The 27,892-nt window shown below is 43.4% G+C and overlaps 1 protein-coding gene across 2 annotated transcripts in view; it reads right to left on the bottom strand.

The window, feature by feature from the left end:
• The window catches only part of LOC129829080 (glutamate dehydrogenase, mitochondrial-like), a 35,346-nt gene extending 14,867 nt beyond the window's left edge, over window positions 1-20,479 (bottom strand). The window contains exons 1-5 of one of the 2 annotated variants that reach the window (XM_055890561.1): window positions 20,368-20,479; window positions 14,237-14,317; window positions 13,992-14,047; window positions 5,531-5,594; window positions 2,159-2,253 (exon numbers count right to left, since the gene is read on the bottom strand). In XM_055890561.1, coding sequence (XP_055746536.1) covers window positions 2,159-2,253; window positions 5,531-5,594; window positions 13,992-14,047; window positions 14,237-14,317; window positions 20,368-20,383 — 312 coding nt within the window. In that variant the 5' untranslated portion in view covers window positions 20,384-20,479. Of the gene's footprint in view, window positions 1-2,158; window positions 2,254-5,530; window positions 5,595-13,991; window positions 14,048-14,236; window positions 14,318-18,065; window positions 18,731-20,367 lie in introns of those variants that run through there. The other variant, XM_055890560.1, reaches the window with a different exon arrangement.
• Window positions 20,480-27,892: the final 7,413 nt, after the last annotated feature.

The following is a 27,892-nucleotide window of genomic DNA, read 5'->3' as shown; positions in this document are numbered from 1 at the left end:
TGATTCTCTGATCCACCTCTACGCAGACGACACCATTCTGTATACTTCTGGCCCTTCTTTTGACACTGTGTTAACAACCCTCCAGGCGAGCTTCAATGCCATACAACTCTCCTTCCGTGGCCTCCAACTGCTCTTAAATACAAGTAAAACCAAATGCATGCTCTTCAACCGATCGCTGCCTGCTCCTGCCCGCCTGTCCAACATCACTACTTTGGACGGCTCTGACTTAGAATATGTGGACAACTACAAATACCTAGGTGTCTGGTTAGACTGTAAACTCTCCTTCCAGACCCACATCAAACATCTCCAATCCAAAGTCAAATCTAGAATTGGCTTCCTATTCCGCAACAAAGCATCCTTTACTCATGCTGCCAAACATACCCTTGTAAAACTGACCATCCTACCAATCCTCGACTTCGGTGATGTCATTTACAAAATAGCCTCCAAAACCCTACTCAATAAATTGGATGCAGTCTATCACAGTGCCATCCGTTTTGTCGCCAAAGCCCCATATACTACCCACCACTGCGACCTGTACACTCTCGTTGGCTGGCCCTCGCTTCATACTCGTCGCCAAACCCATTGGTTCCAGGTCATCTACAAGACCCTGCTAGGTAAAGTCCCCCCTTATCTCAGCTCGCTGGTCACCATAGCAGCACCTACCCGTAGCACGCGCTCCAGCAGGTATATCTCTCTAGTCACCCCCAAAACCAATTCTTCCTTTGGACGCCTCTCCTTCCAGTTCTCTGCTGCCAATGACTGGAACGAACTACAAAAATCTCTGAAACTGGAAACACCTATCTCCCTCACTAGCTTTAAGCACCAGCTGTCAGAGCAGCTCATAGATTACTGCACCTGTACATAACCCATCTACAATTTAGCCCAAACAACTACCTCTTTACCTACTGTATTTATTTATTAATTTATTTTGCTCCTTTGCACCCCATTATTTCTGTCTCTACTTTGCACTTTCTTCCAATGCAAACCAACCATTCCAGTGTTTTTTTTTAGTTTTTATTTTACTTGCTGTGTTGTACTCACTTCGCCTCCATGGCCTTTTTATATTTTTATTTATTTATACATATATCTGTTTGCCTTCACCTCCCTTATCTCACCTCACTTGCTCACATTGTATATAGACTTATTTTTTTATTTTTTATTTTTTTCACTGTATTATTGACTATATGTTTGTTTTTACTCCATGTGTAACTATGTGTTGTTGTATGTGTCGAACTGCTTTGCTTTATCTTGGCCAGGTCGCAATTGTAAATGAGAACGTGTTCTCAATTTGCCTACCTGGTTAAATAAAGGTTAAATAAAAAATAAAAAAAAATAAAAAACCTGACAGAGCTTGAGAGGATCTGCAGATAAGAATGGGAGAAACTCCCCAAATACAGGTGTGCCAAGCTTGTAGCGTCATACCCAAGAAAACCTGAGGCTGTAATCGCTGCCAAAGGTGCTTCAACAAAGTACTGCGTAAAGGGTCTGAATATTTATGTAAATGTGATATATATATATATTTATACATTAGCAAAAATGTATAAAAACCTGTTTTTGTTTTGTCATCATGGGGTATTGTGTGTAGATTGATGAGGGGATAAAAACAATTTGATCAATTTTAGAATAAGGCTGTAACGTAACAAAATATGGTAAAAGTCAAAAGGTTTGAATACTTTCCCAGGACACTATATATAGAGTGTTCGTGGGGATCAGCCTGAGCAAGGCTCTGTGAGGATTCGCTAATCACATAATGAGTAGTTTTTTTTAATGCTATGAAATTTGTAGATGGTACGCACAGAGGGCCTGAGAGTTGTAATCCGTCTCCCTCTACACACCCTGCCAACTACAACTAAGGGTCTTTACTACTGTAGTGGAAGGAGAACTGGAGGGATAAAAAGAGAGAGTGGGTGAGGGATACAGACAGAGAAAGAGTGACCACATATGCCCTGTACCTATTTTCACCTCTCAGTAGGGAAAATGTAACCCTCTGTCAGTATCCAGCCTGGCATTAGGGCTGTACACGCACCACACTGTGAGGCACTGACTGACCACAGGGTCACAGGTTACTCTGAGCACAGTATGGGAATGAATGGCCAAACACCACACAATAATGACTTTGGTGGTGTTGGGATCAGTGTGTGTGTGTGCGGTAACTCACAGTGTGTGCGATGGTGTTGGCGTATGTGTCAGCGATCCAGGACATCTCTCTCTCTCCGGTGCTCATGTCAGGAGCAGGCACATCAATACCTGGCCCTAAGGGGAGGAGGGGGGAGGGGAGTGAAGGTATATGTGAGGAAGGGGAGCATGTACACACCCTACATATTTCTTTTCCGTACACACAGCTTTTTTTTGCTCACAAACACTTACAATCACATACTACACGTTTGAGATAAACGTATTAATACATCTCTATACATTAACATAGGGTTGCAAGGGTTGGTAACTTTCTGGTAAATTTCCGGAATTTGGGGAATTTTGCTGAAATTCATCAAAAAAGTTAGCTTATAACAGTGAACATTTTTTTGTGTGATACACATAAGGCAATTCTAGGTCTTCTGACATATTTTGGTTAAATTATCCCCAATTCAATGGAATTGTAACCCTCTGCATGTGCAGTGCACTCTTCCATCACATGTACAGCTGATTCTCAAGATCTTGCACACTATTGAGATGCTATTGAGCCACACTGCTACACTGTCTGAGCCTAGGACTACATGCTTTCTGGTAAGTTTTGATTACAATACTGGATGGGGTGAATATATTTTATATGACATACATAATTTTTTGTTAACTAGTAAATAGTAGCCTACAGCAAAGTGTGTATAAATAATTTTTTAACTTGTTAACAATTTCTGCTAGTTAGTTTTTGCTACCATGTGGGTTTTAGCTTGCTTGAGACTGCTAACTGAAGAGTGTTAGTTCACCTGTTTCCATACATGCTCCATTTATTATCTTACAAAGGAGTTGTTTAATCTAACTGCTTAGCTATTTATCTGTACATGGAATTGTATTTGTTGTTTTTTTACATTTTTCCCCCCCCTATCCTTTACAGGAAAATGCCACGGGCACTATCTGATGTGTGGAGACATTTCACTGCACTAATGTAGAAGGAAAAGCTGTGTACATTTGCAAATACTGTGCCAAATCATATGTGAAGAATGGAACAAAGATGCAGAATCATCTGGCCAAGTGCATAAAGTTCCCTCAGCGCTCACAACAAGCCACCTCTGACAAAAACACCTCTACTTCCATTCAAGGTAAAAAATTATGAATCAGACACCTTATCGATACCAACAGCTCATGGTCCTCCTGGAATCAGAAGTTTTTTTGAGTCAATGGAGGAACGTAGTCAGAGAAATGCTGATGAATGCCTTGCTCGAGCTGTGTATGCAACTGGTTTACCTCTGATGCTCACAGGCAATGTGTATTGGAAGAGATTTCTGAATGTTCTTCGCCCAGCATACATCCCTCCAACCAGACATGCTTTATCTACTCATTTGCTGGATACAGAGCTCAAGTGAAGGTGAAGCAAATCATAGAGAAAGCAGACTGTATTACAATCATCTCTGATGGGTGGTCGAATGTTCGTGGGCAAGGAATAATTAACATCATCATCTCCACCCCTAAAGCAGTATTCTACAAGGGCACAGACACAAGTGACAGACACACCGGTCTCTACATTGCAGATGAGCTGAAGACAGTCATCAATGACCTTGGACTACAGAAGATGTTTTCACTGGTAACAGGCAATGCTGTGAACATGAAGGATGCTTGGTCTAAAGTAAAGGATTCCTACCCTCACATCACACCCATTGGCTGTGCTGCTCATGCAATGAATCTGCTCCTCAATGACATCATGGTACTGAAAACAATGGATACACTCTACAAGAGAGCCAAGGAAATGGTTAGGTATGTGAAGGGTCATCAAGTTAGAGCAGCAATCTACCTCACCAAGCAAAGTGAGAAGAATAAGAGTACCACATTGAAGCTGCCCAGCAACACCCGTTGGGGGTGGTGTTGTCATCTTGTTTGACAGTATCCTGGAGGGGAAGGAGGTCTGCCGATATGGACAGCCCCATCAAGAGGACCCTCCTGGATGATGTATTTTGGGAGAGTGGTAAGCAGCCTGAAACCTATAGCAGTAGCCATTGCACGGATTGAGGGAGACAATGCCATCCTGTCTGATGTTCAGACTCTGCTTGCAGCTGTAAGAGAAGAAATCCGTAATGCCCTGCCCACTTCACTGTTGCTCCAAGCAGAGGAAACTACAATTCTGAAATACATCAAAAAGCGTGAAGACTTATGCCTGAAGCCCATACACGCCGCAGCGTTCATGTTGGACCCCAAGTACGCTGGCAAGAGCATCCTGTCTGGTGCAGAGATCAACAAGGCCTATGGTGTCATCACTACAGTGTCTCGCCACCTTGGCCTGGATGAGGGCAACGTTCTTGGCAGTCTGGTGAAGTACACTTCCAAGCAAGGGCTTTGGGATGGAGATGCAATATGGCAGTCGTGCCAACATATCTCATCAGCCACCTGGTGGTAGGGACTTTGAGGATCTGAGACTCTTTCCCCTGTTGCCTCCATCATCCTCCAAATCCCACCAACATCAGCCACCTCAGAGCGCAACTGGTCCTTGTTTGGGTTGAAACATTCGTGGCCATCCATGCAAATTTGAGGCTTTTTGAGCCTGACAACTAGGTTAGAAAGTGACAGTGAAGATGAGGCCTCAGAGTCTGATGTTCAAGAGGTGGACATTGAGGAGGTCCAGGGAGAAGACATGGAAGCCTGAGAGGAAGACAACCAAAGCTTTAGTTTCTAGACTATCATTTTACAGATGTATGTTGAAAGCGTTTTTGGAAGATGCGATGGATCATTGGTGATCATCCCATGTGAAGTGTCAAATCATTTAATTAAAGTTGAATTAAATGACATTTCTTAATCATTTGCAATTAAGTCTACTTATAATAAGGTAAAAGGTTTATGTTTGTCTCCATATGATATGGTAAATATCCAATGCAAAAAAAATCCACATTTAAATGGTATTAATAATAATTTGCATATATTTCCGTTAATTCCCATATATTCCCGTTAATTCCCACAGAAAGTTTCCACCTCTGAATATTCCCCAAAATGTGCAACCCTTCTTGTACATATTCTAAATATACACCAACTAGTTAGTTTCTACCATATATGCTTCCTATATGTTTAATACTGTACAGTGGCTGACTGGAGGTTTCTGAATGCTCACTATACCAGAGAGAGCGACATGTCTAAATACCAGACTCTCTGTGGTATAAACAGGGTGTGGTATGTAACGAGGGACATTCTCATGTGTTCAACACCAGGAGGACAGAGGGGGGAGGAGCTGACTGACTGGAAGAGGGGTCTACTACCCCATCACTATTATTACATGTAAGGGAGAGACATCTCTATGTGTTTTGAGTTAACACGTCACAGTCATTAGCATACAGGATCATAGGGGACAACTGGCTACGTAAGGCTGTGTGAGGCACACAGTCACGCTTACCGATGAAGCCTTTCTTGGCCAGCTCAATGGTAAACCTCCTGGTGATCTTCTCCAGCTCATTGTCCTGGAGAGAGAGAGCAATGTTAACTTTTCATTTCTAATAGTTCTTTGTTAATATTGTTTTGTGTTCTCACATTTGTTTATTTCACTTGATATGGCAATGTAAACACGTTTCCAATGACAATAAAGGCCCTTTGAATGTAATTGAATTGAGATGGGGGAGAGAGTGCAATGGAGGGGAAAAAAGAGGGAGAGAGAGAGAGCGAGAAAAAGGGGAGAGCGATAAAGAGAATTGATTGATCACAGTGTGCACAAGGAGAGAGAGGGGGAGGGGTGGGTTGAGAGAAGGGTTTCCTTTGTTTGTTTGTTTTACAGACACACCTTGTGTTTTAACAAAATAAACTATATGCAGTGAGCTTGTCTGATGCGAGCTGTTTGATGAAATAATTGAGATGGAGACGCCTCTTCACTGTTGATGTTGAGACGGGTGTTTTGCGGGTACTATTTAATGAAACTGCCAGTTGAGGACTTGTGAGGCGTCTGTTTCTCAAACTAGACACTCTAATGTACCTGTCCTCTTGCTCAGTTGTGTACCGGGGCCTCCCACTCCCCTTTCTATTCTGGTTAGAGCCAGTTTGTGCTGTTCTGTGAAGGGAGTAGTACACAGCGTTGTACGAGATTTTCAGTTTCTTGGCAGTGTCTCGCATGGAATAACCTTCATTTCTCAGAACAAGAATAGACTGACGAGTTTCAGAAGAATGTTATTTGTTTCTGGCCATTTTGAGCCTGTAATCGAACCCACAAACTAGTCAAAAGAAGGCCAGTTGTATTGCTTCTTTAAATCTGCACAACAGTTTTCAGCTGTGCTAACATAATTGCAAAAGGGTTTTCTAATGATCAATTAGCCTTTTAAAATGATAAACTTGGATTAGCTAACAAAACGTGCCATTGGAACGCAGGAGTGATGGTTGCTGATAATGGGACTCTGTACGCCTATGTAGATATTCCATAAAAAAATCTGCCGTTTCCAGCTACAATAGTCATTCACAACATTAACAATGTCTACACTGTATTTCTGATCAATTTGATGTTATTATAATGGACAAAAAAAAAGCTTTTCTTTCAAAAACAAGGACATTTCTAAGTGACCCCAAACTTTTGAACGGTAGTGTACGTTGGCAGTAAAATGGCCTTAATGACGAGCTCAGTGACTTTCAACGTGGCACCGACATAGGATGCCACCTTCCCATCAAGTCAGTTCGCCAAATTTTAGCCCTGCTAGAGTTGCCCCGGTCAACTGTAAGTGTGGTTATTGTGAAGTGGAAACGTCTAGGAGTAACAATGGCTCACCGTGAAGTGGTAGTTCACACAAGCTCACAGAACAGGACCGCCGGGTACTGAAGCGCTTAGAGCGTAAAAATTGTCTGCAACCGAGGACAACACTCACTACCGAGTTCCAAACTGCCTCTGGAAACAATGTCAGCACAAGAACTGTTCGTCGGGAGATTCATGAAATCCGTTTGCATGGCCGAGCAGCCGCAAATAAACCCAAGATCACCATGCACAATGCCAAGTTGTCGCCTGGAGTGCCGCCATTGGATTCTTGAGCAGTGGAAACGCGTTCTCTGGAGTGATGACTCACGCTTCACCATCTGACAGTTCAACAGACGAATCTGGGTTTGGTGGATGCCAGGAGAATGCAACCTGCCCCAATGCATAGTGCCAACTGTAAAGTTTGGTGGAGGATGAATGATGGTCTGGGGCTGTTTTTCCTGGTTCGGGCTAGGCCACTTAGTTCCAGTGAAGGGAAATCTTAAAGCTACAGCAAACAATGACATTCTAGACAATTCTATGCTTCCAACTTTGTGGCAACAGTTTGGGGAAGGCCCTTTCCTGTTTCAGCATGACAATGCCCTGTGCACAAAGCGAGGCCCATACAGAAATGGTCTGTCGAGATCGGTGTGTAGAAGAACTTGATCGGCCTGCACAGAGCCCTGAACTTAACCCCATCGAACACCTTTGGGATGAATTGGAACGCCGACTTTGAGCCAGGCCTAATCGCCGAACATCAGTGCCCAACCTCACAAATGGTCTTGTGGCTGAATGTAAGCAAGTCACCGCAGCAATGTTCCAACATCTAGTAGAAATCCTTCCCAGAAGAGTGGAGTCTGTTATAGTAGCAAAGGGGGGGACAAACTCCATATTAATGCCCATGCTTTTGGAATGAGATGTTCAATGAGCAGTCCACATACTTTTGGTCATGTAGTCTATCTATCTATGACAATGTTATAACAGAAAGCCATAGCAAACAGCCCCAACTCCAAAGGATATAAATAAACAGTCTATCTGGTTCTGTGGTGAGTGTCTATGTGTTGAGAGCAGGAGAAATGAGGACATGCTAAAAGGATAAGACTGAACCTCTGATTTTCTTCTATGCTGGAGGGGAAAAGACAGACAGAGTGTGTGTGTGTGTGTGTGTGTGTGTGTGTGTGTGTGTATAAAGGGGTCACTGGAATATATCACTGATTTGACAGGGAGTAAGATATCCTTCCTGTGCATCAGAGCGTTCCCACCATAATCGTCTGCTATGGTGTGTGTGTGTGTGTGTGTGTGTGTGCGCGTGTGCGAGTGTCAGGGTTTCCGTGGCGCTGGACATTTGACCGGCAGCATTTTAATTTACAGGACATTTCAGAAATGTACTGGACCCATATGCATTGGCTGCGTAATCTGATTAGGGTGTCCACCCACAGTGCTCAGGATGACAGAAATCACATGTAGAGGATGGCAAATCATATTAACAGAACATGCAACTCGGGGACGCAACGATGTGTGGTCCTTCTTCCCAAATTCTGATGCGCACTTTGAAGACGTTAGAATAACTGGCACATTTACTTTTCCTGTGCCAACAACACCAATAACGAACAGCAACATCACTAGCCTATGTCAAGCTACTGTCCCCATAGTAGAACATTTGAACTATTCTATTGGTCAGATTGTGGAGAAAGAAATAGCCTATGCTGAACAGACTCTGGGACAGTTGTGGGAGGATAGATCCCAAATTCATTCAACCAGTAGGCCTTGGCTACATCAACAAAAAAAACATTTAAAGCAATGAGATTAAAGCAGCAGATCAGAATGTTTAGCTTAAAATGTTGATAAACTACTATTTCTTCACATTATAAGCGCAGCAGGAAGTAGGCTACGTACGAATGTTCGTTCCTTAATGCAATTAGTAGGAAAACACTGTTAAAAGCTCACCGCACATGCAAGCGGATGAAAATATCAGTTTCAAATTTAGAAAAAAGGGGAAATCTAATATGCAATAACTAACATGGGTTGCTAATATGACTAGGATTGTGCCTTTGGCTACTGGACAATGAAAGTTTATATAAAATAATTTCCTCCATGGATATGGTGTGATTTTGGCTAGGCTACTTTGAAGCAAGGTAAGACATGCTCATAATATGTAGTACAGCATTCCAGTTTCAAACACCTAAATACAGTACCAGTCAAAAGTTTGGACACTTCCTCTTTCAAGGGTTTTCTTTATTTTTACTATTTTCTATATTGTAGAATAATACTGAAGACATCAAAACTATGACATACTACTTGATTCCATATGCGTTAACCAAAAAAGCATTAAACAAATCAAAAAATATATTTATATTTGAGTAGCCACCCTTTGCCTTGATGACAGCTTTGCACACGCTTGGCATTCTCTCAACCAGCTTCATGATGTAGTCACCTGGAATGCATTCAATTAACAGGTGTGCCTTGTTAAAAGTTAATTTGAGGAATTTCTTTCCTTGTTAATGTGTTTGAGTAGGGGTGGTACACAGAAGATAGCCCTATTTGGTAAAAGACGATATTATGGCAAGAACAGCTCAAATAAGCAACAATTTGGTTTCTACATGATTCCATATGTGTATTTCATAGTTTTGATATCTTCACTATTATTCTACAATATAGAAAATAGTACAAATAAAGAAAAAACCATGCAATGAGTAGGTGTGTCAAAAACTTTTGACCGGTACTGTATGGCCTCCAGCTCATTGCAAAGTGGTGTGTGAAGCACTGATGAAGTCTGCCTGCCTTCCGTTGCCTACAGCGGCTTCCGAAAGTATTCACCCCCTTGGCATTTTTCCTATTTTTTTGCCTTACAACCTGGAATTAAAATAGATTTTTGGGGGGTTTGTATCATTTGATTTACACAACATGCCTACCACTTTGAAGATGCAAAACATTTTGGGGGGTTGAGACAAACAAGAAATAAGACAAAAAAACTGAAAACTTGAGTGAATAATTATTCAACCCCCCAAAGCCAGTACTTTGTAGAGCCATCTTTTGCAACAATTACAGCTGCAATGTCTCTATAAGCTTGGCACATCTAGCCACTGGGACTCACTGTTGCCCCTAGTGGCCAGTTTCCAGGTCATCTCCCTCAGCCATAGATGGACGTTGAATACTGAATACATGTATCACGGGTGACCTGGCTGCTCTTCCCCTACATGACAACTACACACAAACTTGTGTCTGTGTGTGTATGTACAGTGCATTCGGAAAGTATTCAGACCCCTTGACTTTTTCCACATTTTGTTAAGTTACATCCGTACTCTAAAATGTATTAAATTGTTTTTTCCTCAATCTACACACAATACCACATAATGACAAAGCAAAAACTGTTTCTCAGAAATGCATTAAAAATAACGGAAATATCACATTTACATAAGTATTCAGATACTTTACTCAGTACTTTGTTGAAGCACCTTTTGCAGCGATTACAGCCTTGAGTCTTCTTGGGTATGACGCTACAAGCTTTGCACACCTCGATTTGGGCAGTTTCTACCATTCTTCTCTGCAGGTCCTCTCAAGCTCTGGCCTCTCAAGGACATTCAGAGACTTGTCCCGAAGCCACTCCTGCATTGTCTTGGCTGTTTGCTTAGGGTCGTTGTCTTGTTGGAAGGTGAATCTTCACCCCAGTCTGAGGTTCTGAGCTTTCTGGAGCAGGTTTTCATCAAGGATCTCTCTGTACTTTGCTCCATTCATCTTTCCCTCGATCCTGACTAGTCTTCCAGTCCCTTCTGCTGAAAAACATCCCCAAGCATGATGCTGCCACCACCATGCCTTATGTTAGGGATGGGGCCAGGTTTCCTCCAGACGTAACGCTTGGCCTTCAGGCCAAAGAGTTCAATCTTGGTTTCATCAGACCAGAGAATTTTGTTTCTCATGGTCTGAGTCTTTATGTGCCTTTTGGCAAACTCCAAGCGGGCTGTCGTGTGCCTTTTACTGAGGAGTGGCTTCGTCTGGCCACTCTCCCATAAAGGCCTGATTGGTGGAGTGCTGCAGAGATGGTTGTCCTTCTGGAAGGTTCTCCCATCACCACAAATGAACACTGGAGCTCTGTCAGAGTGACCATTGGGTTCTTGGTCACCTCCCTGACCAAGGCCCTTCCCCCCCGATTGCTCAGTTTGGCCGTGCGGCCAGCTCTAGGAAGAGTCTTGGTGATTCCAAACTTCTTCCATTTACAGTTTTTTGATTGCTTAAACACAAAAACTGGTTCCTGTAGCGCCCATACCCTTACGTCATTCCCAAAAACACACACACATTTCCCATAACCGTAAACACTATTCACCTGTTTCCATATGTTTCAATTAGAGGTCGAGCGATTATGATTTTTCAACGCCGATACCATACCGATTATTGGAGGACCAAAAAAAGCAGACAGAAGTTTTAGGTTGTAGTTATTATAGGACTATTTCCATCTATACCATTTGTATTTCATATACATTTGACTATTGGATGTTCTTCTAGGCACTATAGTATTGCCAGCCTAATCTCGGGAGTTGATAGGCATAAACAGCCCAATGCTTGAAGCACAGCGAAGAGCTTCTGGCAAATGCAGGAAAGTGCTGTTTGAATGAGTGCTTATGAGGCTGCTGCTGCCTACTACCACTCAGTCAGACTGCTCTATCAAATATCAAATCATAGACTTAATTATAATATAATAACACACATAAATAATACAAGCCTTAGGTCATTAATATGGTCAAATCAGGAAACAATAATTTAAAAAACAAAAAGTTTATTCTTTCAGTGAAATACGAACCGTTACGTATTTAATCTTTTTCGCGAATGCGCTTGTTAAATCATCACCCGTTGGGCGAAGTAGGCTGTGATTCGATAATAAACTAACAGGCAACGCATCGATTATATGCAACGCAGGACAAGCTAGATAAACTAGTAATATCATCAACCATGTGTAGTTAACTAGTGATTATGTTTAGATTGTTTTTTATAAGATAAGTTTAATGCTAGCTAGCAACTTACCTTGGCTCCTTGCTGCACTCGCATTACAGGTAGTCAGCCTGCCACGCAGGCTCCTCGTGGAGTGCAATGTAATCGGCCACAATCGGTGTCCAAAAATGCCGATTACCGATTGTTATGAAAACTAGAAATCGGACCCAATTAATAAGCCATTCCGATGAATCGGTCGACCTCTAGTTTCAATATTAAAAACTCTTTCTGCTAAACCTTACACAAAAGTGGCCAAATAAATCCTTCATTGCACTATATATATTCATTCGGCAAACACATGCTCTCAATATAATTTACTCATGTCATCACAACCTAAACTCAAAGAGCACATCTTTCTCCAGGTGCAAACACTAAGCCTCAATCAGAATTGCAGGATCAATAAATAGGGCCTGGAGGCATGTCCATGTGCTTTGGAACAATGGATCCTAACAATGCCGAGGTTACAAGACAACAGAGAGGAAGAGGACGACAACAACAACAAAGACAAGTAATCTCAGATGATATCCGTGCCACCCTTGTTCATCATGTGATACATGTAATGTTGCAGTGCATACAGACGGAATCTCCACTTTGTTCTCAGTGTAGTTTTTAACCACAGTAATGGATGATCATAGGTCAGTAATGGTCAAATGTTATTTTTGCAGAACTGAGTGGCAGTCATCTATTGGAGGTTGACAGAGACTTCTCACAGCTAAGCAGGAGACTGCCCTGGTGAATATGGCGATTGCCAATAATGCCATTCGTTTGAGGGAAATTCAAACCCAAATAGTTGAAGACTAGTCTTCCAAGGAATTGACAGCATCAGCATTTCCACCATTGATCAGATTGTTCAGAAGAAACACAAGGAACAAACAGCTGTATCGTGTGCCTTTTGATAGGAATTCAAACAGAGTTAAGGAGCAACGATTCCATAATATACAGGTAATTGCTATACTGTACAGACTTTTTACAGTATGTAGAGTATGGCCCATCTCTCCAGCATATCAATACAGTACTGTATAGTAACGTGTTACAGTAACTGCAGTACACAATCTTTCATTCCAGTACAGTAGTACACTACAGTACTGTATTTGTAGTACAGTAAAATGTGTTTTTTCATTCTGAAGAGAATGTTTGAGCTAGATGGCATGGCTGACCCACAGTAGTACATCTTCATCGATGAAGCAGGGTTCAACCTAACAAAAAGGCACAAAAGGGGGCGTATCATTGGTCACCGTGCCATCATACAAGTTCCTGGCCAGAGTGGAGGCAACGTCACCCTATGTGCAGCCATCAGCAATCATTGCGTCCTCCACCGCCATGTCAAAGTGGGTCCATATAACAAGGCACAACTTCTTCAATTTTTAGATCAGCTGCAAAATAACATTATTCAACAAGCCAGGGCAACCAGAGCAAGCCCAATATGTTGTCATTTGGGATAACGTGAGTTTCCAATGGGCTGCTCTGGTTCGCGCCTGGTTCAATGGCCACCCCAGGTTCACCGTTCTTTCCTTTGCCAGCATATTCCCCGTTTCTGAATCCGAATGAGGAATTCTTCTCAGTATGGCGGTGGAGAATGTATGACTGCAACCCCTACGCACAGCAAAACCTGCTGGAGGCAATGGTGGACGCCTGTGGTGATGTCTCTGTGGAGTCTAAGGCACACAAGGCCATTTTTCTCACGCTGCCTAGCAAGCAAACATAATGTGTGACGTTGATGAGATGATGGCCTGACCCAGACCTGAGACAATGCCTGAGACAATGCTCTGACATGCACTGTCAACTGTGGGACCTTATATAGACAGGTGTGTGCCTTTCCAAATCATGTCCAATCAATTGAATTTACCACAGGTGGACTCCAATCAAGTTGTAGAAACATCTCAAGGATGATCAATGGAAACGGGATGCACCTGAGCTCAATTTTGAGTCTCATAGCAAAGGGTCTGAATACTTATGTAAATAAGGAATTTGTTTTATTGCTTAAATTTTTTGGCCCAAAAAAATATTATTCGCTTTTTCATTATGGGATATTGTGTGTAGATTGATGAAGAATTTTTTTAAATACATTTTAGAATAAGGCTGTAACAAAATGGAAAAAGTCAAGGGGTCTGAATACTTTCCAAATGCACTGTACGCGGGTATCTTTGTGCGTGTCTGATGGACTTACAGAGTAATTTTTGACGTTGATCTTGACACCAGCTTTAGCCCCTCCGAAGGGTACATCTGGAGAGAGAGAATAAGGCTTAAAAATTGGGGCTTAAGAACACACAAACACGCACACATACTTCATTGCTTTGACAACAGCTCACTGAAAATGCTAATAAAAAAAATCTCAGATCAGTGTGTATATTTGCATGAATTCAGGAGCATCAAGGCATGAATGAGATGTGAACATAGAGGAGAGGGACTTACCAACCACGGCACACTTGTATGTCATCAGAGAGGCCAGAGCCTTCACCTCATCAACAGACACCTCTTCACTGTAGCGGATACCTGCACACAGACACACAAACATAGGGAGTTAACACACGTAGCCCAACAATAACAACACACAGTAAAGTTGACAGGAAGCCAGTGGGGATGTAGTGATTCACCGATAAGCATCAGTCCGCGGACCACAAACCCATCCAAATGTAGCACGCATTGGTCTGAAATGCAATTCAAACATTACAAATGGCAGGTTTGGGGCTCATATTACAATGTCTCACTCTCTACCTTCTGAAAATCACTGATGCGACCTCTCCTTCAGTGTCAAACTGCATGTAAAATGTGAACAGTCATTGATCTACAAGTCATTTTGCATGCAGAACATCCCCAGGCAATATCAGTGGCCTAGGCAAACTGCGCACCGTGCCCAGCTTCACGCGCTGGCCAACGCGAGGTAGGAGGCCTGTTTCTGATCTTGCAACATATGCGCGACACACAATGTACGCATGGGTGTGTGAATGTGTGTGCTAACTTTGGTTGTGCTATATTGGGCTGTGACAGAGACCTACAGAGAGCCAAGGGCACCGAGCACTGACAGGAAACTGCAGCTAGCAGTTTCCTGTCAGAGGACAGGGAGGATGTGTGCATGTGTGACCTCATCTCTAAGCGCCATACAGTGTACTGAAGCCCAGTCCAGAAACAACCTCTAGCTAGCCAGTAGCCCCTGCTGTGTTAGAGGGGTGGTGTTCAGCAGAGTAGAGCACACCATAGCAATTACAGTTCTCCTGTTTCATGCCACCTAAACATGACCTTCAGAGACTAGATAGCCTAAGACTACTGTTAGGAGTGTGTCACAATAAGATGCTCGAAGGCCTTGGAACATTTTGCTGAGACTCTCCTTTGAACTACAGACACAGCACTGACTGAGCTAGGCTAATACAATTCACTGAACAAAAAATATATATTTGTATCCCCCTTTCTCCCATAGCCACTCCTCCTTTGATTATCTTTCTCCTCGTGTCCTCCTCAACTCCTCTCCCATCCCCCAATACTGCAGCAAAGGGAAAAAATATGTTTATAAACAATCCAATGAAATGAGTCTCTGGGTTGGCTAGCTCTCACCCACACACACAGACACACACACACACAAAAGAAACAAACTGCCGTGTATGTTGTGTATACACACACAAAAATGAATGCAAACACATGATACACACGAACAAACATACACCCACACAGACAAACCCAATTGCCCAAGAGCACAAATTCACTATGAAGGGAGCCCATAGTGGGCTGTTAGTCACACAGTGGAAATGAGACCTCCTCAAACAATAAAAAGGGAATTAGGCCTAGGCTGACTCAGACTCTGCACCACAGCCTCTTCCACTTCTGCTTGGAAATGAGAAGGAGATGTTAGAGATTTAACAGACTAAACATCCTTTGAGAGTGACATACTTCCTGAAACTCCCTAACACTGAATCAGGCACACAGTTCTGCAGTGTTCCAGCTAGAAAATGTGAGGTTCTGAAACTATTGTAGTAGGACCAGGTACTCTGTAGAGAGCCTTGCAGGTTTGTTTGTTAGTCAGTCTGTTGTATCTGCAGCAGCAGCATTACAGCAACAGCCTTTGCACTTTGTCATTCACCTTGACCATCATATATAAGTCAGCAGGACCAAGGGTCTCTCAGCTTGATTATCAATCATTAAACTTGAAAATGAATAACAGCCACCAGCCCTTTACCCTCTCTAGTCTCTACCCCATTGTTAGATAGGCCTACACATAAAGCATCAACCCTTAACCCTCTACTTTCTCCCCCACTTCTACACACACTGACTGTAACAGGCCTTTACCCCATCTTACGCCCATTTGGGGCAGCAGGTAGACTAGTGGTTAGAACGTTGGGCCAGTAACCGAAAGGTTGCTGGATCGAATCCCTGAGCTGACAAGGTAAAAATCTGTCGTTCTGCCCCTGAACAAGGCAGTTAATCCACTGTTCACCTGCAGGCCGTCATTGTAAAATAAGAATTTGTTCTTAACTGACTTGCCTAGTTAAACAAAAGGTTAAAAAAATATATAATAATTTTTAAATCATCTAGCCTCACCATCAGTTATCTGTGTGCCAAATAACGGTGCTAACCCTCATTAGGTAGGGAAGTTAAAGTCTTCAGGTCCTAGTCAAGGTTATACAAGTGTGGTTAATTGAACCAGCTCTGTTAAAAAGCATACACTGACAGGACAACAATGTTGCTGGATCACACAGAAAGGGGGAACACAGAAACCATGAGAAGTGCAGTGGCAGCCGAAGTCAGAGCAAGGGGGAGAATGGAAAGTGTGACTAAGCTGCAGAAAGAGAAAAGCGTTTGAGGGAAGCATCTGCTCTGGTGGCATGTGACCGTGTGAGTTAAGCATGCATGACGCACAGTGGTGATGCGTTGTGAAAGTGATTTCCAACATTAATCATCTATACACCACACTAGTGTTCAAATATTCTGTCAGTCAGTAGGTGCACTTGATTCAGCTTACCTAGCAGCCTGGGTAGGTGGTGAGCTGAATCAAGTAAGTAATGCTTAGTGAACACTCTTCCCTCCTCCTAGCACAATGCTGACGAATAGGAGCGCCTGGGCACATCACCACCTCTTCCCCTCCTTCACTCCACTCCTCTTCAAACAACTGTTTATCCCCCTCTCCCTCCCCCTCACTGTAACTCATCCTGGTCCTCACCGCACAAAGCACCCACAATGCAGGGCTGCACCAGCCTACAATTCTCTGCCTTGAACCCTGAACCACATACCCCCCTCCTTATACCACACCACACACACCCTGCAGCCCCCCCAGCCCCTCCTCACACCTGACCTCTGCCTGAGCAGAGAGCACCATGTTGCTTCACTCACACACACCTATAGGCTGGGAGGGAATACCCACATCACTTGCCCTTCACTGTTGTGTGAGTGTGCGTGTGTGTGTACTATGTCCTATTTCTGTTCCTAGACGGTTGATGATGTATGGGGCAGCTGGCAGCATGTGTTGAGAGTGGTGCCAGTGCAGGGCTTGCCCAGTGAAATGCCAAATGATCACATGATCAGCTTCTCTAGCCACCACATATCAACTAACACTAATTGCACACACACACAACAAACTCAATACAGTATAACACCTGTGTTCTCGCCAAAGATATTAACCCATCATTGGTTATTATTGCTAACTCTGTCTATTAGTGCCTACACAAGGACTATGCCAGAGCTGGATAGTCAACAATAGTCGTCTAAATGTTTGTATCTAGGTTGTAGTTACTGAGAGAATGCGTTGATCAGAGCTCTGTTACAGTATAGAGTTATCTTGGAAACCAGTAGTATGATTCGCTGATTAGCCCTGGTAGCCCAGTGTCCTAGAGCTGATCAGGGGGCTATACTAGCTAGCTATGTCAGCTGGCTCCTGTTACTGTATGACAGCTAGCTCCAGGCAGCCTCACTAGGTGTGTGGGAAGGTCATTGATCCAGTGTTGCAGAGCTACACTCCCCGCATGGCATAGCCATGACAAGCAGAAAGCTAACGTTACACGCTGTCGAAATAACCATATTCCACATCCAGACCAGTGTTGCTGTTAAATTAAGCCTATGTAAGAGACGTATCTTGCATGATATGCTTCACTTATATCTACCGTTAGCGAAAGAGAGAATCAGTGCAGTTGTTCTCACAGCTGAGTACTGGAATAGCTAAGAAGCTAGCTACCTAGCCTAGCAACAAGCTCGCTGTCAAACAGCACAACCACTTGAAGAGTTGAGAACAAGGAAGCGGCGCTTGGCAGTATCTTACCCCCCTTGCAGGGCGTCCTGTGCTGGCTGTGCTGGGCGCGGTAGCCCTCCACTACCTCCCACTCTCCGTTGTCCCTTTTGATGGGGAAAGAGACGCTGAGGACGTGGTTGCAGGGCTTGATGATGCGGAGAATCCCCTTCACTCGTTTCGTCTTCTGTTCGTGGGTCTCTCTGCTCTTTAGGTCCTCCACAAGCTTGTCCTCAACGATGGCGGCTCCGCGGTCGAAGAAACCCTCCACCATGCGAAAGAAGTTGGGGTCGTCGGGCTGCTCGCTATACTGTCGGACCCGCATTAGAGAGGCCGATGCTGGGAGAGCAGAGTCCACGCACCCCGAGGCCAGCGCACTGCCTGCCCCGCGGGATAACAACTCCCCGAAGTACCGGTACATGGTTGAGCTAGTTGACTAACCGTTTAACGTTAACATACAAATAAAAAATAACAACAGCTAAAGGGGGTAGCTAGTTTAGTAGCTATTAATAGCAGGGGAAGAAAGAGAGGGATGGTTGGACGACACAGCAGTACTCCTTCCCTGTGTCTAGTATTCAGACTGAATGACGGCTGGAAGTGCGCGCCCGTTTGCTTTAAAAGGCAGCGCTAACCAACGAGGCGAGGACTTTTTCGAGACCGGGATGCACGCGGAAGAGGAGAGCACAGCTCTGTGAAGGAGGATCATTTAGCAATGAGCGTCCACACGTAAACCAAGCGCGCTCCCGTGTATGTGTCCCTTTGATACAGTGCCTGATGTCAAATGTTTATTGTGTAAGTGTGACATATATGATATATAGCCTACATACTGTAAGATATATGCAGCTACTGAATCTCCTAATGAGAAAATTGTTGCGTTATTCTGATGGGATCCTGAGAATTTCATTTTGTGGTATTCTAGATCGCTATTCGGCTCCCGAGTGGCGCAGCGGTCTAAGGGATTGCATCTCAGTGCTTGAGGTGTCACTACAGACACCCTGGTTCGATTTCAGGCTGTATCACAACCGGCCGTGATTGGGAGCCCCATAGGGCGGCGCACAATTGGCCCAGCATCATCCGGGTTTGGCCAGTGTAGGCCGTCATTGTAAATAAGAATTTGTTCTTAAACATTCATGGACATTTAGCTAGATAGCTTGCTGTTGCTTGCTAATTTGTCCTGGGATATAAACATTGGGTTGTTATTTTTCCCTGAAATGCACAATGTCCTTTTTTTCTGGATCTTTGTAGAAATTTGACTCATTTTGAGTCACACAAAATCATGTGTTCTCTATGCTGACAATATACAGATAAAAGTGGAAACCTAGTTAGTTTCTAGTAATCTCTCCTTCAGTCTTCTTCTAAATCTTCTTCTATTTCTTCTTCTTCTGACTATATGGCGGTTGGGAACCAACTTCAAGGTACATTACCACCACCAACTGGACTGGATTGTGGACCTCAGTTCTTTCATCTTTCATCAGCCATGTGGGTATATGTTCCTTAAAAAACAATGAGGAGATGGGAGAGACGGGACTTGCAGCGTGTCAAGCATAAAAAATAGAATCAAGTTCTATTTTAGCAGTCTGGCTACGCAGATGCTCGTTGACGTGCCCATAAAATGTATGTGTACATTTATTTTGCAAAGCTTGTGCAAGCAACGCGGGTGGTGTGGTCAGCATGTAACACTTGAAATGAAAGCAGTCTTTATTGTGGGATAACAATAAGCAGTTCATTTATTGGGGACAATGCCCATGGTTGTGGCATTTCATTTTTTATTTAACTAGGCAATTTCCTATGACCGACAAACACTTCTGGGTCATGAATCAGAGGCTACACATCTCTCAGCCTCTAAGATCTAGAATACTTCATTCGCTCCTTTGTGGACTTGCCTGTTGCTCCTGGCTGAGACGACCTAAGGCAACGCCAGCGACGAAGAAGAGGAAGGAAAGGGGGACTCCAAGCTAGGCTGAAAAGACAGGCTATACGGCCTCCTCATCCCAGTATCCTGATGGCGAATGTCCAATTGCTGGAAAATAAACTTTGTGAACTCCGAGTCAGGCTTCAATCGCAGATGGACATGAGGGAGTGCTGTGTCTTTGTTTTTACTGAGACGTGGCTTACGGACAATACTCTCGACTCTTCTACTAAACCAGCAGGTTTCTCCATAATCTGAATGGATCGAACGGCGGCTTCGTCTGAGTGGGATGTTTCCTCATAAACAATTACTGTTGTTCTGAAGTTGAAACATTGTGAGCTCCTGTTCAGTTTCTGATGTTAAAATGCCGACCCCACTATATGCCGAGTGAATTCAAAAGCGTTATTATCACAGCTGTATACTTACCGCCACAAGCATACATCAAGGTGGCACTCAGTGAACTGTACAAGATTATTAGCCAGCAAGAATCCTCTCACCCGGAGTCAGTCTTTATTGTCACGGATTACTTTAACCAAACCCGTCTAAAACCAACATTTTCAAGACATCACCAGCATGTATCCTGCCTGACAAGAGGATCCGGCGTGCTTGTCCATGTATAATCACACATCCGTGAAGCATACAAAGGCATCCCTTGCCCCCACTTCGACCAATCAGATCATGACTCTCTGTTCCTACTCCCCGCCTGCAAGCAGCAACTCAAAAGGGAGCTACCGACACAGAGACTAGTGAGGCAAACTCACTGCTGCAGGATTGTTTTGAGAATACTGATTGGAATATGTTCAAAGATTCATCCAACTAGGACTTATCCAACAACAATGAGGAAGATATAGTCAGTCACAGGCTTTATTAGGAAACGTGTTGGGGATGTTGTACCCACAATAACAATCCGGACATACCCAACCAAAAACCCTGGATAAACAGCTCATACCAAGATGGCGTAGCAGTCGGAAGTGTGTTTTGTCTTGTCCCGTCCTGTCCCATGTAAATAATTGTTTTATATATCGCTCATCGTTTATATTTTAATCTCATTTTCCATCTACGGGCTGAATATACTCTCCTGCAACCCGCCTCACCCAATGTGGTACGGATCTGCTATTTTTATACTTTAGAACCGGAACCCCCATCAGAAGCTAGCTAGCTAACTAGCAACTAGCTAGTAGTCAGTTAGCCACTGCTAGCGGTCTTCACCGTTAACTCGAACACCAGCCAGCCTCAGCTCGGTCAATACCTGCCAGTCTGCACAGTGCGATATCAACCCAGAGCATATCGGACTGCTTTTTCTCTACCACATCTCCGGATTCCTACCTTAAGCTCTGAACCTTTTACACCGGATCATTGCATCTATCTAGCTGCAATCAGAGTGGCTACTCCTGGTCTCTGTAACGAAGAAAGCACCAGTTAGCCTTGAGCTAGCCTCGAGCTAGGCCCATCTCCCGGCTTGCCGAAGAGGTCCACCAGCTAATTCCTGGGCTACAATACCTCTTTTGCCAATTGGCCTGGACCCTTTTCTGCCGACACGGAGCCCTGCCGATCCATCACGACTGGTCTGCTGACGCTACCGTCCGAGGTGGTTTCAACAAGCTCTTCCGTTGCGACATCGCCAAAGGCCCATCTGCTAGCCCTGGCCTGCTAGCTGTCTGAATCGCCGTGTCTCCAGCTCGGCTACACATGTCTCTCCCTAACATGTCTCTCCCTAATATCAATATGCCTTGTCTATTGCTGTTTTGGTTAGTGATTATTGTCATATTTCACTGTAGGGCCCCCAGCCCTGCCCAATATGCCTTAGATAGCCCTTTTGTCCCACCCCCAATACATGCGGTGATCTCACCTGGCTTAACTGGTGCCGCTAGAGACAAAGCCTCTCTCATCGTCACTCAATGCCTAGGTTTACCTCCACTCTACTCACATCCTACCATACCCTTGTCTGTACATTATGCCTTGAATCTATTCTTCGACGCCCAGTAATCTGCTCCTTTTACTCTCTGTTCTAAATGCACTAGATGACCAGTTCTTATAGTCTTTAGCCGTACCGTTATCCTACTCGTCCTCTGTTCCTCTGGTCATGTAGAGGTTAACCGAGGCCCTGCAGCCCCCAGCACCACTCCCATTCCCCAAGCGCCCTCATTTGTTGACTTCTGTAACCGTAATAGCCTTGGTTTCATGCATGTTAACATCAGAAGCCTCCTCACTAAATTTGTTTAATTCACTACTTTAGCACACTCCGCCAACCCTGATGTCCTAGCCGTGTCTGAATCCTGGCTTAGGAAGGTCACCAAAAATCCTGAAATTTCCATCCCCAACTACAATATTTTCCGACAAGATAGAACCGCCAAAGGGGGCAGAGTTGCAATCTACAGCAGAGATAGCCTGCAGAGTTCTATCATACTATCCAGGTCTGTGCCCAAACAATTCGAGCTTCTACTTTTAAAAATCCACCTCTCCAGAAACAAGTCTCTTTCCGTTGCCGCTTGTTATAGACCCCCCTCAGCACCAAGCTGTGCCCTGGACACCATATGTGAATTGATTTCCCCCCCATCCATCATCAGAGTTCGTACTGTTAGGTGACCTAAACTGGGAAATGCTTAACGTCCTACAATCTAAGCTAGATGACCTCAATCTCACACAAATTATCAAGGAACCTACCAGGTACAACCCTAAATCCATAACAATGGGCACCCTCTTAGATATCATCCTGACCAACTTTCCCTCTAAATGCACCTCTGCCATGTTCATCCAGGATCTCAGCAATCACTGCCTGATTGCCTGCGTCTGTAATTGGTCCGCGGTCAAACGACCACCCCTCATCACTGACAAACACTCCCTAAAACACTTCAGCGAGCAGGCCTTTCTAATCGACCTGACCCAGGCTATCCTGGAAGGATATTGACCTCATCCTGTCAGTAGAGGATGCCTGGTTGCTCTTTAAAAGTGCTTTCCTCACCATCTTAAATAAGCATGCCCCATTCAAAAAATGTAAAACTAAGAGCAGATATAACCCTTGGTACTGCCCTTGACCAGCAAAAAAACATCCTGTGGCATTCTGCATTAGCATCAAATAGCCCCCGCGATATGCAACTTTTCAGGGAAGTCAGGAACCAATATACACAGTCAGTTAGGAAAGCTAAGGCTAGCTTTTTCAAACAGAAATTTGCATCTTGCAGCACTAATTCCAAAATGTTTTGGGACACTGTAAAGTCCATGGAGAATAATAGCACCTCCTCCCAGCTGCCCACTGCACTGAGGCTAGGAAACACTGTCACCACCGATAAATCTACGATAATCGATCATTTCAATAAACATTTTTCTACGGCTGGCCATGCTTTCCACCTGGCTACCCCTACCTCGGCCTACAGCTCTGCACCTCCTGCAGCAACTTGCCCAACTTCCCTACAAATCAGCTGGGCTAGACAATCTGGACCCTCTCTTTCTAAAATTATCCGCCGAAATTGTTGCCATCCCTAATACTAGCCTGTATTGTCTCAGATCCCCAGAGATTGGAAAGCTGCTGCAGTCATCCCCCTCTTCAAAGGGGGAGACACTCTAGAACCAAACTGTTATAGACCTACATTGGGGCAAAAAAGTATTTAGTCAGCCACTAATTGTGCAAGTTCTCCCACTTAAAAAGATGAGAGAGGCCTGTAATTTTCATCATAGGTACACTTCAACTATGCCAGACAAAATGAGAAGAAAAAAGAAGAAAAGAAAATCACATTGTAGGATTTTTTATTAATTTATTTGCAAATTATGGTGGAAAATAAGTATTTGGTCAATAACAAAAGTTTCTCAATACTTTGTTATATACCCTTTGTTGGCAATGACAGAGGTCAAACATTTTCTGTAATTCTTCACAAGGTTTTCACACACTGTTGCTGGTATTTTGGCCCATTCCTCCATGCAGATCTCCTCTAAAGCAGTGATGTTTTGGGGCTGTTGCTGGGAAACACGGACTTTCAACTCCCTCCAAAGATTTTCTATGGGGTTGAGATCTGGAGACTGGCTAGGCCACTCCAGGACCTTGAAATGCTTCTTACGAAGCCACTCCTTAGTTGCCCGGGCGGTGTGTTTGGGATCATTGTCATGCTGAAAGACACAGCCACATTTCATCTTCAATGCCCTTGCTGATGGAAGGAGGTTTTCACTCAATCTCACGATACATGGTCCCATTCATTCTCTCCTTTACACGGATCAGTCGTCCTGGTCCCTTTGCAGAAAAACAGCCCCAAAGCATGATGTTTCCACCCCCATGCTTCACAGTAGGTATGAGGTTCTTTGGATGCAACTCAGCATTCTTTGTCCTCCAAACACGACGATTTGAGTTTACCAAAAAGTTATATTTTGGTTTCATCTGACCATATGACATTCTCCCAATCTTCTTCTGGATCATCCAAATGCTCTCTAGCAAACATCAGATGGGCCTGGACATGTACTGGCTTAAGCAGGGGGACACGTCTTGCACTGCAGGATTTGAGTCCCTGGCGGCGTAGTGTGTTACTGATGGTAGGCTTTGTTACTTTGGTCCCAGCTCTGCAGGTCATTCACTAGGTCCCCCCGTGTGGTTCTGGGATTTTTGCTCACCGTTCTTGTGATCATTTTGACCCCACGGGGTGAGATCTTGCGTGGAGCCCCAGATCGAGGGAGATTATCAGTGGTCTTGTATGTCTTCCATTTCCTAATAATTGCTCCCACAGTTGATTTCTTCAAACCAAGCTGCTTACCTATTGCAGATTCAGTCTTCCCAGCCTGGTGCAGGTCTACAATTTTGTTTCTGGTGTCCTTTGACAGCTCTTTGGTCTTGGCCATAGTGGAGTTTGGAGTGTGACTGTTTGAGGTTGTGGACAGGTGTCTTTTATACTGATAACAAGTTCAAACAGGTGTCATTAATACAGGTAACGAGTGGAGGACAGAGGAGCCTCTTAAAGAAGAAGTTACAGGTCTGTGAGAGCCAGAAATCTTGCTTGTTTGTTGTTGACCAAATACTTATTTTCCACCATAATTTGCAAATAAATTCATTAAAAATCCTACAATGTGATTTTCTGGGGGGTTTTTTTCTCATTTTGCCTGTCATAGTTGAAGTGTACCTATGATGAAAATTACAGGCCTCTCTCATCTTTTTAAGTGGGAGAACTTGCACAATTGGTGGCTGACTAAATGCAAAGCCCATAAACCAAAACTCACTGAACAAAATAACAACCGAACGAACGAACGAACGAACGAAACGTGAAGCTACTGTTGTGCACTCAGGGAACTAAATGTAGACAAGATCCCACGAATAACCATGGGGAAATGGCTACCTAAATATGATCCCCAAATCAGAGACCACGATAAACAGCTGCATCTGATTGGGAACCATATCAGGCCACCATAGACATACAAATTCACCTAGATGACCCACCCAAGTCACTATCACGCCCCATCCAACACAGAGAATAAACAGCTTACTATGGTCAGTGACAAGAAACCCAAAAAGTGCTTAGTAATGGTTGGTTCCACCCCTCACCGGCAGATCGGGGCATCATAAGCTACCTTGTATTCTTCTTGTGGCAATGTGTATCGGGTGCGTGAGGTCATAACGCACAAACAAGTGATAGCAGTTCCGTTACTCCTTTCTCTACTGTGGTGGAATTATTCTAATCAAAGGAGAGACTTTTAGATTTCTTCAAAACAATGAAACTTTATTAGTAATTACTGCAGTGATGGAACGTTAACAATCACCCAATGGTGTAGAGTTAAAGCCCAAAACAAGCAGGGTTCAGTTTACAACTCTTTATAGTTTTCCTGAGTCCTTGTGACAAGGAACAGATACGTTGAATTCATACAGAGGTACATTGTGCTCTCATGCAACAGACATCAAGATTTACATGGCACCTGTCACGCCCTGACCGTAGAGAGCTTTTTATGTCTCTATTTTGGTTTGGTCAGGGTGTTATTTGGGTGGGCATTCTATGTTTCTTTTTCTATGATTTGTATTTCTGTGTGTTTGGCCGGGTGTGGTTCTCAATCAGAGGCAGCTGTCTATCGTTGTCTCTGATTGAGAACCATACTTAGGTTGCCTTTTCCCACCTGTATTTGTGGGTAGTTGTCTATGTGTAGTTGCCTGTCAACACTCATTTTTGTACAGCTTCACGGTTATTTTGTTAGTTTGTTTAGTGTTCGTTCTTTGAAATAAAGAAGTCTGTACGCATCCCACGCTGCACCTTGGTCTCCTCCCTTTGACGGCCGTGACAGCACCAAATATCTGTCTCTAGTTCCTTTACTTCTTGCTTATACAAAAATACTAATGCAACCTGGAATACTAAATCATTTAATAAATTGGCGATTGGGTCTCCCTGGCACTGACAGACAGGCACACTGACACTAATCATGGAATGTTGTCTTATCACCAAGACATAGTAAATCTACTGTCAATGTTAAATCTCAGAGGTTCTCTTCACACAGACACATGAGAGTTCTAAGAACCCTATTGTGTTGCCTCTAAGAAAAACAGACCGTGTGAGTGCTAATATAACCCCGTCCAAACCCAGTCCAACCCAGTCCATTGTGTGTGTGTGTTCAGTACAAGGTACAGTAGAATGCCCATAATGTAACATATTATAAACGTGAAGTCCCACATCTGTTTGGTGGAAAGTATAAACGTGGAAGGATGAGATGGTTGTGAGATACTGTATTATATCAGTCTTTAACAGTCAGCAAAGTTCATAAAGGTCTACGGCTTGACAGAAAAGATATAGTAGATAAAGAATTATTACATTTATGAATTCATAGATACATTGATGGGACACTATAATATCAGACTAAGGAGGAAATACAGTTAATATTGATTACATACAGAGATGGGCAGTATTTCTGGTAGGCCTACATGTATTTGAAATATGTATTTTGTATTACACTGGGCTGAACTACACTACAATGTATTTTATAACAAGATACTTTCGAGAGCTGTAATTTTGTTTTTTATTTAACCTTTATTTAACTAGGCAAGTCAGTTAAGAACAAATTCTTATTTAAACTGACAGCCTACCTCGGCCAAACCCTAACCCGTACGATGCTGGGCCAATTGTGTGCCGCCCTATGGGGCTCCCAATCACAGCTGGTTGTGATACAGCCTGGAATCAAACCAGGGTCTGTAGTGATGCCTCTAGCACTGAAATGCAGTGCCTTAGACCTCTGCCCCACTCGGGAGTCCAAAATACTTTGTTATACTTTTTTTCCCCAAAGCGGTTCACATTTGTGTCCCCCTTTCACGCTGCAGAAATCTGATGGCCCTATGGTGTGATAAGAGTGTCTGCAAAATTAACTATAATAAATATATATCTAAAAGTAAATAATTGCAAAGCATGCTGAGTATTATTCTAAGGAACCCAAATCAAGTAATGTAGATAAACAACAACATATCGTATCATCATATCATAGCAAGTGAACATTTTCTGTAACCGTTATTGAGAGTGTTGTTGCTGTTCGGCCCCTATAGTTGCAAATGCATGTCTATTAATGAATTTTATTAATGAATTTTTATAAAATACATTACAAAATATCTGTATTTTGTAGTTGATTTTGATACATTTATCTTTATGGTTATTTGTAATGATATTTTGTTTTTTGTCAAATTTTGCCCATCCCTGATTAAATATCACTCTGAGACAGACTTGGCATTTACACAGTAGCTAACCACACGCTGTATTTGTTTGTTCAAGCTTGTTTGTGTGTAGCTGTGTTTGTGCAACGTGTGTTTGTACCAGGACCCAGGAGGATCAAATCAAATTTTATCTCATGTTCACTCCACAGATACAGGCTGGGGTCAGGTTCTCTATTGAGACAGACTTAACACAATAGGTTAGGTTATTTGTAGATATCCTACGCACAACTAGAGACAACCGAATGGGGAGTTTGGTTAACTATCTGTGGATACCCTACACACAACTACACATACCAT

This window comes from Salvelinus fontinalis, chromosome 30, assembly GCF_029448725.1.
Source record: "Salvelinus fontinalis isolate EN_2023a chromosome 30, ASM2944872v1, whole genome shotgun sequence".
NCBI lineage: Eukaryota > Metazoa > Chordata > Actinopteri > Salmoniformes > Salmonidae > Salvelinus > Salvelinus fontinalis.
Note: the sequence above shows the minus strand (reverse complement) of the source record. Positions and strands in the feature narration are given on the sequence as shown.